Source organism: Halichoeres trimaculatus, unplaced genomic scaffold, assembly GCF_033239565.1.
Source record: "Halichoeres trimaculatus isolate MK-OKI-2021-1 unplaced genomic scaffold, fHalTri1.1 fHalTri1_scaffold_12, whole genome shotgun sequence".
Taxonomy (NCBI): Eukaryota; Metazoa; Chordata; class Actinopteri; order Labriformes; family Labridae; genus Halichoeres; species Halichoeres trimaculatus.
This window is the reverse complement of record NW_027437190.1, coordinates 4,189,899-4,204,747: the sequence shown is the minus strand read 5'-3', so window position 1 is coordinate 4,204,747 and position 14,849 is coordinate 4,189,899. Positions and strand designations below refer to the sequence as shown.

The 14,849-nt window shown below is 40.5% G+C and overlaps 1 protein-coding gene across 1 annotated transcript; it reads left to right on the top strand.

The window, feature by feature from the left end:
• The first annotated feature begins 45 nt into the window (after positions 1-45).
• Positions 46-14,840, top strand: LOC141800509 (amine sulfotransferase-like). Its single transcript, XM_074683088.1, has 7 exons — positions 46-2,231; positions 2,354-2,545; positions 7,015-7,226; positions 10,170-10,296; positions 10,367-10,461; positions 10,551-10,731; positions 13,168-14,840. The coding sequence occupies exons 2-7, from the start codon at positions 2,395-2,397 to the stop codon at positions 13,290-13,292; spliced, it is 891 nt and encodes a 296-aa protein (XP_074539189.1). The 5' UTR covers positions 46-2,231; positions 2,354-2,394; the 3' UTR covers positions 13,293-14,840.
• The last annotated feature ends 9 nt before the right edge of the window (positions 14,841-14,849 follow it).

Below are 14,849 nucleotides of genomic sequence, written 5' to 3'. Positions count from 1 at the left end.
CTTGGTGTAGGGGAGAGTGGGGTAAGATGAGACAATTCTTACTTAAGTTGCCTCCAGGCTGGAAATAGATCGAACTGTTTTAGTTTATATGTGATTGAACTTTAAAAAATGATTTATTTCTTTTTAAAAAATAATTTAAAAGGACTGTTTTGCAACTTCCCAACACGAGGATCCCAACAAGTACTAAACTTTTTATTAATTGGAAAAATTTGCAATACGTGAAAAACGGAATCATCAAGCAATTAAGCCTAAGCAGCTACTGTAAGTATGTTTAAGGTATGTGCACACACACATATAAAAATGCACACAGGCGCACACACATGGACACAGATTCATCATCTAAACAAAGTCCAAGTTTACAGAAAATGTGTCGGAAAATGTGATGTTCAAGTTGCATACGGTGTCTCTGAATAGTCAAAAACCCGTGAAAATTAAAGATGTTCCAAAAAAAATAACGGCTGACAAAAGTTTCGGTATAAGTTTGGAAACATGAGTGACATTTAATTGAATCGAAATTTATTTTTTAACCTGTGTCAATTGTAGATGAAGAAAGCTGACACAGTGTGTACAAAGAGCTGAACTGTCAGATAGAAAAAGAACAGAAGAGCAGAAGAAAGCTAAAGAGAAGAGTTGTAGAGCACAAGCTACAGGCTAAAACATGAGCTACAGGTGAAAACACAGGCAACAGGCGAGAACACCAGCAAAAGGCTAAAACACAAGCTCAAGGCTAAAACAGGAGCTAAAAGCTAAAACACAGGGGCTAAACTGTTAATGCTAATGTTAATTCCAGCCCACAGTCAGCAGTTATTCTGCAGTGGTCTGATCAAACTTGAGAGTCTGTCAATAAAATGAAAAGTGTGGTTACGTTAGCTCTGATTAGTGAGGTTAGAGTTGGTAGATGAGTGCTAATAGGTAATTACTAACGTTGCACATTACAGACACGTCTCAGAGCAGCGGGCTGTGAGTAGAGCTTTATATAGCTGGCTACTAAACTATGGTACAAACTGACAAAGTTTGCTTTTTGTCACATTAGCCTACAGATACATCAGAGCACTGGGCTACCAGTAGCTGTATATATTGCCAGCCACTTAACTATGATGCAAAGTTTGCTTGTTGACATATTTCAAACAACTGTTCTGATAAATACCTTACCTTGTCACGTTCCAGTATCCAGTAAAAAGTTGTCTTTAACATAGAACAGTAAAGTGAAGCCCCTGATCTCAATGCATTTCCAAAACAAACACACACCTTGTTACGAGTGGCATCTCCATGGCAGTTTGTGTGAGACTCCTGGCCAAAAGGTGGCGCTGCAGTCCATTTAAAATCTTCTTCACAGTCTTTTTTAATCACAGTTTCCTATTTTAGAGAGATCTGTTTACCCTTTTCTGTAAAGCTAACCTGAACAACTTGAAACCAACCAAAAAATATTTGGTTTTCTTTTTGATGCCTGTTAAATAAAGACATGACCTGAAAGATCAATAACATGGTCTTCATAGTCAAACTCTGTAACCACAGAGACCTGCATAGATACAGTAGGTACTTTTAGTCAGTGGACATGAGCCTGTCTGTTGTGCAGAACTCAACTAGATATCATTGCTGTCTGTAATTGGGTCAGGTATCAACATTTCTGTCTTCAGTCTCCGATCTGATGGATTTTCCACTCCTGACATCAGCTGCTACTCTCTGCAACTCTTCAACACATGTTGAGCCCCAGCTGGTCTTTCTCTAGGTGCTCCTCGGCATCTTAGTTTTTCTATAATGATTAAAGTCAAACCAGGAGAGAGATTGTGTAAGACTTTAATGGGTGTCAAAAAACTGTTTTCCTCCTCTGTATGGTTAAAGAAGGTAAATGCTTCACTATTAGCAACATGTTGGATACACATTGATATTTTTTGTGACTAAACACCAATAATCTGTCACATATGTTCTTCTTAAATACAGCAAAGCGCAAAGTTCAAGCTGTATAAAAACAGGCCCCACTGGCCCCGCCCTCTTTACGTGTACTCCTCCAGTTTGCATGGGGTTCGTCTTATGAAACATCATTATGTGGTTTGGATGTGTAAATACTACAGACTCACTCCTCCTCCTCTGTCCTCGGTCAGCAGGAGGTGTGGTGAGAACAGGTTCTCTGACAGTGACTCACCTGGCTGTCAGGTGAACAGAGGATGAGGATGTGAACTGGTGTCATATGAAGAGAGAGCTGGGATTGAAATCAGGGAGCAGTAAGTAAGGTACAGCCCCGTGTTTTTCTGGTGTCTGTGACTCAGCCCCGTGTTTCACTGGTGTCTGTGTGACTCTGTGGTTGAGTACCTGAGCTTTCGGCTCAGACACATGTCTCTGCGTTTCCTTCCAGCAGATTCTCCGTGTCAGAAACTCACCTGACTCTCACCTGTGATGAATGTGGATGTGACCCAGGACTTCGCTTTGATCCCGCACAAAGGGTTCGGCTTCATCAGAGGAGTTCATGATCCGGATGACTGGGATCAGATCTGCGACCTGGAGATCCGGGACTCGGACGTGTTCGTCATCACGTACCCGAAGTCAGGTGAGGAGAACGGCCAGAGGCTGAGGGGAGAGCCGGGTGAGAAGAGCCAGGTATCCAGGCAGTAGTCCATTTATTGTCAAGTGACCAAACTCTACAAGCAGCCTCTGTTACTCTTCCTGTGATTGAGGGAAGCAGGTGGTAATGTGCTAAGTACATTTTATTTACAAAGAATATAAAACTTTTTTTTCTTTAGAAAGTTTTTTTTTTTTTTTTTTACATTTTAGCTATGCCTGTTATATGAAAGTAAATTTATCCAGGTCTAAATGTTTATCATACATGTTGATGATTGGCCAGCATATTGAACCTTGAGAACCTTTTAGCTAAATATTAGCCTGAAATGCAAAGCTAGGTTGTTTTTCCAAAACGTTGGCAGTAGGGTAAAGTGAGGTAGTGGTTCAGCTGGTGTGGAGTGAAATAAACCCTGTCAGATGGTGTTAAGCACATTTCAATAAGACTTCCCTTCATATTTAACAGTCCCTCACTAAACTAGGGCTTCACAAGTACAATAACTATCTTAAAATGATAATATGATTCATGATTTATTAGTCAGGTTATTGCTTTCCTGTTCTCTCCTATCACTGAGTAACTTTGTTGGACCATGGTGAAGTGACAGACGATCAAGTTCAAACTAAACACATGATATAATTCACACAGACAGGATCTCTATGTGAAGACTCAGCGAAGTTTAGATTACAAATGTACTCTTTTCTTTAGTTTAATTCAATTCAGTTTAGTTTATTTGATAAGGAGGGACAATGTACATTCATACAGACTTTAAAATAATAAAATGTAAATGTACCCAAATCTAGCTACCAAGCTAATTTCCATTGGTAGTCCCTCCAGCTAAAATATAAAAACAAACAGGTTAAAAAAGAAAAAAAACAGGTACAATATTTAAAGGGCTCTGTTCTTCTTGTTTTGTTTCCTTTAAAGGAAAAGAAAGAACAGAGAAACATTATCATAATAAAACATTTTACAATACATTACAATCATAGTTTTTTATTGTACACAAGTGGTCAGTAGCAGATGTATAAGTGCTAGATTTTGGCAGTAAAGTGCTGGAGTTGAATATAAAGTGCAAGAGTTATTAATTAAAGTGCTAAAGTTGATATTTAAAGTGCCAGGTCTCTTGGATAAATGAGCAGTGCTAAAAATTTCAAGAAAGGAGAGAGATGAATTACTTAAAAAAAAAAAAAAAAAAAAAAAAAAGGGAGAGGTGGGTGGAGATGGAATGGGGCTGCAGCAATGCAAGTCCAGGTCATATGTATTGATTTAATTATGGTGTTTAAGGGTTAATACCAGTTATAGTATGATCAGACTGTGGGGATGAGGCCAAAAAAGGAGAGTAGAGGGAAGGTAACGAAAGAGAGAGAAGTAAAATAGATAAATCAATAAATAGAAGAGAGAGAGAAAAAAAAAATTAACTAAATAAATACATTTAAAAAGGTGATGGGTGGTCAGATGAGAATAATCAGTTAGTTACAGTGAAGTTAACAGTGAAGTTATTTCTCCTTGACTTAAATCTCTTACTTTATCCATTCACCTGTCAGTAAAACTTAAAATCCTATAAAGTTATTTAAAGCATACTTAGATACCAAATTGTCTAATTCTGACACTCAGCCATGTCTCTTAGCATCCTCTCTGAATGTGGAGTTAGTCAGGTGTTGAGTATGTAAGTCGCCCTAATTCAGAATCAAAGCTCATGCCTCATTCATGTGCTTTACATGCGAGTCAAGCTACAGAACTGTTTTTGTCTCTTGCAAAGCTGTTAAATTCAAACTCAATTCCTTGAAGATAACTTAAAATGGTGCCTCTGCAAAAAACTGAAATCTTATTAAGTGTTTTTGTCTTATTTTCAGTATAAAATACTTGATATGAGCAGCATTCACCTGACCTGTCCAGAAATAAATAAAAAAATAAGAGTTTGAATTGCTTGTAACGAATAGAAATAAGAAATCTGCCAATGGAAGAGGAGAAAAGCTTCCCGTATTCAGACTTCATTCCAGTTTCAAGCAAATTTTTGAGCAAATTTTGCTTGTTCCGTTTTTTTCTTTTCACCTGTCATAAGCAATTCAGACCATTCTTGTCTTTAAATAACTTGAAAAAGACATTTTTGTGGACTGATTAGTTGAATATGGCTCATATCATATTGACTAAAAGACCATTTTTTACGTAAAATAGGACAAAAACATTTATAAGATTTCAGTTTTTTGCAGTGCGTCAGATTTAAACTGGAAATGATAAATCTGTCAGTTTCCCCCCAGGTGGCTCAATCTACCCACTGACTTGTGGATCAACTTTCCCTTATTTTGGGGACAGTTGAGGTACAAGAAAAGATTTTTAAAGAGGTCATATTTGTATTGCCTTTTGTCATGGACGCATTCTTAGCCTCTCCACTGAGAGGAAATGCCCTGAAATAAAATTGTTGTACTTGTGTATCACCTTACCTTGCCAAGAAAGTAGCGTCAGTTAAAAAAAAAAAAAAGGCTCAGTTTACCTCACTCTCCCCTTCCTGGTAGAGAACCAGTCTTCATAACCCCCCCTTGTGTTCCAAATGTGACCTAAATACTGAGGTACTGAGGACATGACCATGCTGTGTGTGTGTGCTGTGTGTGCTGTGTGTGCTGTGTGTGTGCTGTTGGTGTTTCTGTGTGCGCTCCTACTGGGCAGGGTCTACTGATATCACACACACATACACACCACCTCTCAGCAGGCTCACAGTTGAGTGCTTCTCCTTTCCTTTGCTGGGTTCTGTAATTCTCTGAAGCCTTCTTCTGATCCTGACATTGATTTGTAGTATTCAGGGCCTTATTTTTCCCGTCCTTGCTAAGTGCTGGCCATTATTTCCTGATGCAGCCAGTAGCAGTGGCGTGCACAGACATTTGAAGGGCAAGGGCAGAATGAAAAAAGGCACATACAGTGTATTCTCACTAGGGGTGGGTATTAGCAAAAACCTCTCGATACAATACGCATCACGATACTAAGGTCACAATACAATAGTACCACAATGTTTAACAGTATCACAATACTGTGATATTCTAAGAATAGAGATGATGTTTACAGAAAAGAAAATATTACTCAAAATTAAAAGGACCACAGAAACATTGATGTCTGTGGCAGACTGACTTGCTCAGTGCAACAAAAACCCATGTTATAAAGTTTAGAAATATACTTTGAGATGATAGATATAATACAATCTAATGGCAACATACAGTGTAGTAGCTTGTTGGCACCATCTACCGCAATTGAAGTACTGAAGTCGTATTTTACTTCCAACTCGGCTAAAATATGGATTTTTATTTTTTTTATATATTGAGAGTTGAAATGTTAATATTGTATCAGAGGTAAAGTATCACGATATATTGCTTTATCAATATTTTTAACACATCTCTAATTCTCACTACTTAAGAGGGCACGAAGTTCCTTGTGTTTTCCAGGGCACTTTAGCATGTGTTTTTGTCTCACAAGAGGGCACTCAAGGGGACTGTAAAGACTCTAAGTGATCTTGAAAAAAGAATCCCTTCTAGATATATGATCTAGATCTAGATCTAGCGATCATAATCCACACTTTAAATTGATGTTATCAGCACCAGTATAGGTTATTTTACAATGCTACTTCTTAGCTTCCTGATCCAATTGAGAAGGACCAAATTGATTTACGGTACGTTTAAGCCTTTATGAAGACACCACGCTAGTTAACAAAATTTAGAAGTTAGAAGAGAGATCTGTTTTATTTTCTTCTGACAACGATTTCTGTGATTAATTTTGTAGTGGTGGTGGACACTGGAGCCTAACTGTCAGACAGAAAAAGGATAGAAGAGCAGAGCAAAGATAAACAGGAAAGAGATGGAGCACAAGCTAAAGGCTAAAATAGGAGCTAAAGGCTAAAATACAAGCTGAAGGTTTATAGTTTAAAACACTGGCGTAGTGATGTCACACATCTTTGTAAGCAGCTGATCTGCAGTAATGTATCACACTAAGTTGAAGCTCTGTCTCCATCTTGGTTTATTTAAAAGTTACAGACACAACAATGACAATCACATTAATGATAGTGATGGTGATGACTATAATTATGAGAGTTAGGATTTTAACGTTGATGTTTAAGATGATGATGATGATGATGATGATGATGATGATGATGATGATCGTGATGATTGGTAAGTTTTTTTTTCTAGCTGTGCAGTCTCCCAACTTGAAAATGAACGATAAACTGCCCAAAGTAGACTTGAAACACCAAAATAAAAAGCATATAAATAAGCTTCTTTTCCATGTAGTGTCTCCTTTCTTCCTTCTTTAACCACGATTAAAGGCTGTTATTAAGTCTTTTTCAACCTCTCATTTAACTGTAATTTGACTTGACAATGATGATGACGATGATAATGAGGATTTTAATGATCTTGATACCTATGATGATAAAGATGATGATGATGATGATGATGATGATAACCGTTCCTTGTTTGGTTTTTCAGGCACCATCTGGATGCAGCAGATTCTTCTGCTGATTGAGGCTGGAGGAGACGTCACATCCATCTCTCAGGTGGAGAAAAATGGCGACCTGGTCCCATGGATCGAGGTGAAGGGCAGCAGAGAGGCCTTCATCAAGGCCCCCTCACCTCGCCTCAGCGTCTCACATCTGCTGTCTGAGTTCCTGCCCGCAGCTCTGAGCAGGAAGAAGGGAAAGGTCAGATGGAGTTACTGTCTCCTCTCTTTTTCTCCTCATGAACAAACTGAGAGCAGATGAGCTGAGCTTCTCTGTGCAGATCACTCACTCTGCTGAATCTGCAGCAGCAGTGTGGTGTCGAGCAATAACAGTCCATCCTGTGGTGTGATGATCAATCAGAGTTTGATCTCTGTGATTAGGTAACGGGTGAACAAGTTGGGTTCATTCTGATTAAAAATCACAGGTCAACTGTTTCCACGTGCCATGACACGTTATCAGAAAAGCTGTTTTAAAGACATGTGACACCCACAGATCTATGACAACTTCATGTTTATCAAAGATGGAGGTCTGTTGTCTATTTAACACAGTAGTGTCTGACTGGTTTAACGCTTTTATTCAAGGAACAGTTTGATGCTAACCTGCTCTTACTAGAAGCACTGAAGAGGAGAAGGCCTTTTTGTTCTTCTTGTTCAGGTTTTGGTGAATTACTGCCATCTGTTGGAATGAGTCAGCATTACAGCTACAATACAACTCTAACGTTAGTCTGTAAGATAAAAGTGAAGTGATGAAAAAGAAACAGCTGTAAATCTTGTCACTTCAAGTTGTTCAAGAGATGTTAACTTCTACAACTTCATTAAAACCCATACAAACCAATAATTACCTTTTTTTAAAACCATGTGTGGGTTATATGCAAGTGGTTTTTCCATCAGCTGTAAAAATAAAAAGTCAGTCCCTTCCAGATTTTTTTTTTAAACGATTTAACCTTGGGTTTAAGATTAAAAATCAATTATGATGTATCTGCTGTGGCATGATTAACAAAATAATCAACATGTCACAATGAACCCAGAGATTGTTTTGTACATTTATAATAAAGGAAAAAAAAACTAACAAAAAAAACATCATCTGTAGCTCCGCTTTTGAAACCTGAAACCAGAGTAGTATACTAAAAAACAGACCCAACAGAACAGTCATACTACATACTACAAGCAAAGCAGTAGGTAGTATGAAGGCAGTTTGGAAAACAGCAGCAGACTTAAATACAAGAGGTATTGTAACACAGGTGGAAACATTCAGAAGCTGGGATCACAACCACAAGGGCGGGAAAACACCAGGGCAGGAAGTGAAGTGATCTGAAACAAGAGGAGAGAAGTCACTACAAAATAAAACCAGAGTAGTATACTACAAAACAGACCCAACAGAACAGTCATACTACATTGTACAAGCAAAAGCAGTAGGTAGTATGTAGGCTAGGCCGTCTGCCCCCCCAGGGTTGGAGAAAGTTAAAAGGACCAGTGTTTAAGGCTCTCTGGACCTGTGAGGGGATGCTAAACAATCAATCACTGTTTGTGAGTCTTACCCAAACCAAACACTGGCTCTGGAGAGGGGACCTTTCACTCACCAGTTGAGTAGGTCCAGGTTCAGGTCCAAGCTCAGGTTTTTTTATGGACATGAACAGTTCAGTGGTGTTACTGTCAAAGCTGTGTAATAAACAATTCATACACACAAATGATGATAAAGGAGGATCTGTTTTAATCTGACTGCAGTGCCACCTTTTGCCCACAGCCTCAAACACCCTGTCATGAGGACGTGACTCTTAACAAGGCATGTGTTTGTTGTGGAAATGAATGGAGATCAGATCTTTTTAGCTTTACTTTTCTTTGTTCAAGACAACTTTTTACCAGACACAACCTCGCGAGGTAAGGTTTATCTCAAGATTGAGGTAGAGATACAATTTAAAACGCGACAACAAGCACACTTTGTCAGTTTGTACTGTAGTTTAGTAGCTGGATGTATTTAGTGTTCCTCACAGCCCAGTGCTCTAAGACATGTCCCTAACGTTAGTGACTCTGAGATTTTAGGCTCCAGTGTCCACCATCGCTACAAAATTAATCACAGAACCTGTTCTCAGCAGAGAAAAACACAAATCTCTCTTCTCACAGCTAAACTTCATCAGCCAGCGTGGTGTTGTCATAAGCCACGTTTCCACCAAGCAGTCCGGGTCGGTTTGTCTCAGTACGGTGCGCTTTTAGCAGCGTTTCCACTGACTCATCCCGGGACGGATCCCTAAAAACCGAGACGAGCCGTCCCACTTTTTTGGGACCCTTTCATATGGGTGCCAGACTGAACCGATCTGCTCTCGGGAGGTGGAGCAACACACTGCAGACGGTTGATTGGTCAAGAGAATCGTCACTCTCCCCGACAGCGGCTGCATTTCTCCTGGTGGCACACAGACTTCTCTGAAACGAAGCTTGATTGCACTTTGTAACAGAGAGTTACATGAAAATCAAAGAGAGGACGTAATGCTGCATGTCTTCCATCCGTGCTCTTTGTTTACTGTGTCGCGTTTTCTTCTTTGTTGGATTTAATAGCGGGGTAAGCTGCTACGGCGTCGCGCTATTGTTTACCAGCTGCGGCTTTCTGCATCCGGCTCACATGCCGCCCACCACGAGAGGGCACAGTTTGCTGTGGAAACGCTAATGGGATCAGACTTAACTGTCCCAAACCGTCCCAAACTGTACTGAACCGACCTGGACTGCTTGGTGGAAACGCAGCTATAGAGACTTAGACACGCTGTAAATCAACCCGATCGGGAAGCTAAGAAGTAGCATTTCAAAATAACCTGGATTGGTGTTGATAATCTCATTCTCAAGTGCTGATTAAGATCAGACATATATCAAGAAGTGAGACCTTTTTGAGATCACTTAAAAACTCCTCACAGGGACTTTAAACATGTGTAGAGTGTGGAGGGATCCTGTTCAGTCTGTAGTGTAGATGCCAGTGTTGTCTTGTGTCCTCCTCTCTTGTTTGTTGTACTTTTTCTTGTGTCTTTCTGACCAATAGCTTCAGGAAAGAGTACACACTGAATAATGCTGTGAACACTCAGACACCAGTTTCAGGCCCCTGAGCAGTTTAGAAACAAACACAAAGACAATAACCTTGTACTTTTTTGTTCTTTTCTTTAAGGTGATCTACGTAGCAAGGAATCCTAAAGACGTCCTGGTGTCTTACTTTCACTTCCATAAATTAGCCAACATGTTGGAGACCCCGAAAGACTTTGATGATTTCTTTGAGAAGTTCCTGACAGACAGAGGTGAGAGACACACTGTGAAACCATGATGGCTCTCCTGGGTGTGAGTGAATGAGCGTGTCTCTCTGTGCAGTGTTTGGGGGCAGCTGGTTCAAGCATGTGAAGACGTGGTACTCTCACAGGGAGGACATGAACATGCTCTTCATCACTTATGAAGAAATGATTCAAGTAGGAGCTCAAATCATACCATGTGTCCAGTTTACAAGCTGCTGAATGTTGTTTGTTAAGGGGTTTTAAAGAGATATTTATCACTTTAGGACCTGTCATCGGTGGTGAAGAGGATCTGCTCCTTCCTGGGTAAAGATCTGACAGAGGAGCAGTTGACTAACGTGGTGAAACACAGCACCTTCAAGAACATGAAGAAGATCCCTCAGGCGTCCTATGAGCAGGTGTCAGTCGACCTGCTCAACCACAGCAAGGGGATGTTCATGAGGAAAGGTCAGTCTCTGTCCTTCAAACACACACAGCTCTGTCAGAGCCCAAAATGTCATAAAAATGTTATAAAGCCTGAAATGTAATAACTGGTTGATAATGTAACAAAAGTGCTGAGCCCCAAATATAATTTTTAAAAATGTAATAAAACCCAAAATGTGGCAAGTTGTTACATTTACATTTTGGGCTCCAATGTGCCCTTTAGAGAGGTGAATCAAAGTGTGAGGCGCGCCTCTCCTGGAGGGCCCCAAAGACCAGTGTGCCTTAATTTTAAAGATTATTTTACCCGATTCTCTGTCCGCAATATAGAGTGGGCTTATCTCTGAGTGTGCAAGCCAGTGAGGTTGGCTCTAAGACTGCAAGGGAAGCTCAGCTTCCCCTAAAATGTCCCCAAAATAAGTGGTGATATGTTCTGCTGTGTGTACATTTCATTGACAAAATATGAGCTAGAATTCCTTCATCTTTTGTTCAGAATCAGCTACCTATCACAGGTAACTGGCTCCACCTCCTTCTCATTCATCTCCACAGCATCTCAGAGCTTTAACACAGTTGGACGCTGAGCGTCTTCTGACTTCAGCGAGGAAGCGCAGAGTGGGTTGTTCCACTGTGGAAACTGGACGGTCATTGGATAAACACTGGGCTTTGTCCCGCCCATCGGACGCTGAGCGTCTCTGGGGGTCTATGAAGCAGTGGGCTGGTCTGGACGCTGGGCTTCTGTGTGATGATTGGCTGATCTGTCTGAGCCCGAATCCCTTTTTGGTTGACAGTGATCTTGTAGCATAACCCTCCACCGGAGCATCTTCTGTAGAGAGGAGCTTCTCCTGTTTAAAGCGACTCAAGTCTTACACCCGCAACACAAAGGGCCAAGGCCGTTTAAGCAGTCTAGCTCTGCTGGCCATTGAGAGAACACTGGTAAAATCCCTGGAAAAAACACCTGGTTAGTACGACAGGGTCACAGACCATTTTCTTGAAAAGGAACTTAGAGTAAAATTTACATTTAAATAAATAAACAAATTTATGATGTAGGCTTGAAAAAATTGAGCTTTCCCTCCTGACTGACCAGCAGCCGCCACTGGCGCGCACACACATGTTTGTGTGTCTGTGTAAGCATCAGGGTAGAACCATAAAACATGGATGTCACCCGTCTGTTCCTGGAATCGTGAAATAAAGCTAGTCCACAGACACAAACACATTGGATGTGACCCCTGCTTTGAGCTTCCTTTCTAACAGCTACAGGGCGCTCATCTATCATGTGACCTGAGCTGTGTCTCTGACTGGACAATCAAACAATCCTTATATCTTCTAAACCACAGACAAAAATTCACACAGTACAGTGTGTGCCGATAGAAAAATTTTTGTTTCAGACCTGAGCCGTTTCTTGAACCAGGCTGCAAATATGCTTTTAATGCTGTAAAAATCTGTTTTTATGGCTGGGTGTGTATTATATGTGACTTCTGGTCTTTCTGCAGTCAGCTTCAAGCGGATTCTCAATGAACAGCAATTTTTGATACTTCTGCGTAGGCTTCATTTTTACTGACCAGATGTTGCCCCTTGGTTGGAACTTTGCTTTGCACAATATAGAGAGCAGAGGAGAGTTGTGAAAGCACCATGCACACTGCTACAGGGTAAACAAATCAACTCAGCCATCTGATGTATGGCAAAATGTAATTCTCAAGGGATCCTTGGAAATGTTACAGTTCAGGCTTTCAGGGGTGTCAGTGTCTTGTGTCAGTAATGAAGGGGTCTCAGGTCATAGACCCCCTGTATTTTGCGCAGTGATAACAGCAGATATTTAAAGCTGGGCTTTTCTTGGACCAGATGCTCCAAAGCCAGCGTGTGGTTTGTTGACTGTAAATTTGCGTTTGAAAATCTTTTCTTAGTGGTCTTCTCAATAAGAATTCTGTAGATGCTCAAAGCAGCTCTGGATATGATTTATCTCGAATTGAATGATGTTTAAGTTATTGCATTGTGACTGAACTTTTATTCTTTGCTGCCACAGTGGTCATGCTTTATTTCCTGGCTCAAGTTTTTCAAGTTTGAAGTTAATTTAGTCATTATAATAAATGCACAATCAAGCACTGGCCTAATTTCATGTGATTTTTACCCATTTCACATTAGGATTGAATGTTCAAAATAAATACTTAAATGTTTTGTGGTTGGAACCCAGAGTGGATAATTCATTTATTATAAGCAGTAATTGTTTTATTCAAACAGCATTACACTTTGAAACCCGCGCTCCAGAGATCAAGCCTTTAAGTTAGAAACTGCTTTGCATGCTGTGGTCTGTAAATCTGTGACGTGAGCAGCAGTTTAAGTCTTGTTCAGCTGTATAACCCTCAGGAAGTATTTGAAGATGCTTCCTGGTAGGAGTGACTGAGGGATGAGTGTTAGCTGTCAGAGTGAGGATGACTGATGATAACTCTTCTTCTCTGGGCTCTTCAGGTACCATCGGGGACTGGAAGAATCACTTCACTGTGGCTCAGAGCGAGCGCTTTGACCAGATCTTCCACCGAGAGATGCAGGACTTCCCTTTGTCATTTATCTGGGACATCAGGGACTTAAAGTGACCAGACTTTTGCCTCTGATGAGAAGTCATAGCAGCATCTACATGGACCCTGTTTTCTACAGAGGGAAATTTTATTTGTGTCAGTGTGTTTATTCATGTTACTGTCATCAGGGGGCATCACTTATACAAACGTGCTGATCCCTGTGTTGTTACGCTGTTTTTATACGGGATCACTCCCTCAGGTATCTCAGGATATGATCCATAAAGAGCAGATGATATAGCTTCCTAATCCCTGGATCCAAGGGTCCGTTTCACAAAGCAGGTTTAAAGAAAACTTAGAGTCTGTGTCCAGAGTCTGGAAAGTGAATCTGTCAACCTAGCCTGGTCAGGGGGCAGATTTTTCTCTTTGACTTTGAGTTGTCTCAGCCCTCTTTTAGAGCCACACACGCAGAGTTTTGTCGTCTGTCATTTAAAAGAATCAGAGTCAGTATACTCGAAGTCCAGGCACAGGAGGTGGTGACCAACTTTTTGTCACTAACCCGGCGTGTGACTTGACAAGCCCTTTTGATATTGATCCTGTGGATGAAGGTGCAGCATTACTGTGCAGAGATTTAACTATTCACCAGGAGATGGTAATCAGACCGGGCATAGATGTTCCTGCATTTACAGACAGTTCTCTGTTTCCGCGATACCATTTCACGTCACAGTCCATCACCTCGTGATTGTAGTCATGCTCTTACGTTCCAGCAGATTTTGTGTGTTTTTCTTTGCCAATGGAAGTTTTTTTATTTAATGTCAAAGATGCTGAGCATCAAGTGTCTGCAGGGCGGTCAGAAAAAGTGTGCCTCGTCCTGAAACAGCTGTCATCCATCTTTGTCATTTTCTCTGGACATAAACCTGTCAGAGCCATCAAGGAGGGGCTCCACAGGATTACAGGGGAATGATGTGGAAATTTGCTCAGTTAATTTTAAATAATATATTTTTTAATGATGTGCTGTGACCTCAGACTGGGATCAGTAATTTCTTTTAGGATTTCCCAGTGTGATTGGCTGCATAGATGGCATTCACATTCCCACCACGGCTCCTTTTGTTGGTTTTAATATTTCGTCCTGGCCAAGTGCGCCTCTCCACTGCAGGATTTCACTTAAACTAAATAAACTAGCAGACTACCATTCCAGCAGTTTTTCCCTGTAATGTTATTGTGTTTGTAAAGGACTACATTTGAACTGATGCTGCTACAGAGGTGTTGATATTCTTTCTTAAAACATGTTCAAACTTTCCGTATGAGCGCATTAAGATCTCTAATTTTAGTAAGGTGAAAAAAGCAGCCCCCCTGTTGCCAGTTGCCATGGTTACCCATCAAATTGGGGCTCCATTGGTGCTGGATTTTTAAAGTTGTGGAGCACACTCTTAAAAAACTCTGAGTTGATTGAACTGACTCAGATCAGCTGATCTGAACCTGTAAACTCAGAGTCTCAGAGTTCAGGATTGGACTCAGTTTGTTGAACCTGCTTTGTGAAACAGACCCAAGGTCTAGACCTGCTGCTGTTTTTAGAAAGCATCTCCAGACATCACTTGTTTTAATTTTGTGCTTTATAAGTAAAGATTAATTGATGGA

Coding starts and splice junctions, on each gene's coding strand:
- LOC141800509 (XM_074683088.1), top strand. CDS start 2,395: ATGAATGTGGATGTGACCCAGGACTTCGCTTTGATCCCGCACAAAGGG. Junction 2,546..7,014: donor CATCACGTACCCGAAGTCAG/GTGAGGAGAACG, acceptor TTGGTTTTTCAG/GCACCATCTGGATGCAGCAG. Junction 10,297..10,366: donor GAAGTTCCTGACAGACAGAG/GTGAGAGACACA, acceptor CTCTCTGTGCAG/TGTTTGGGGGCAGCTGGTTC.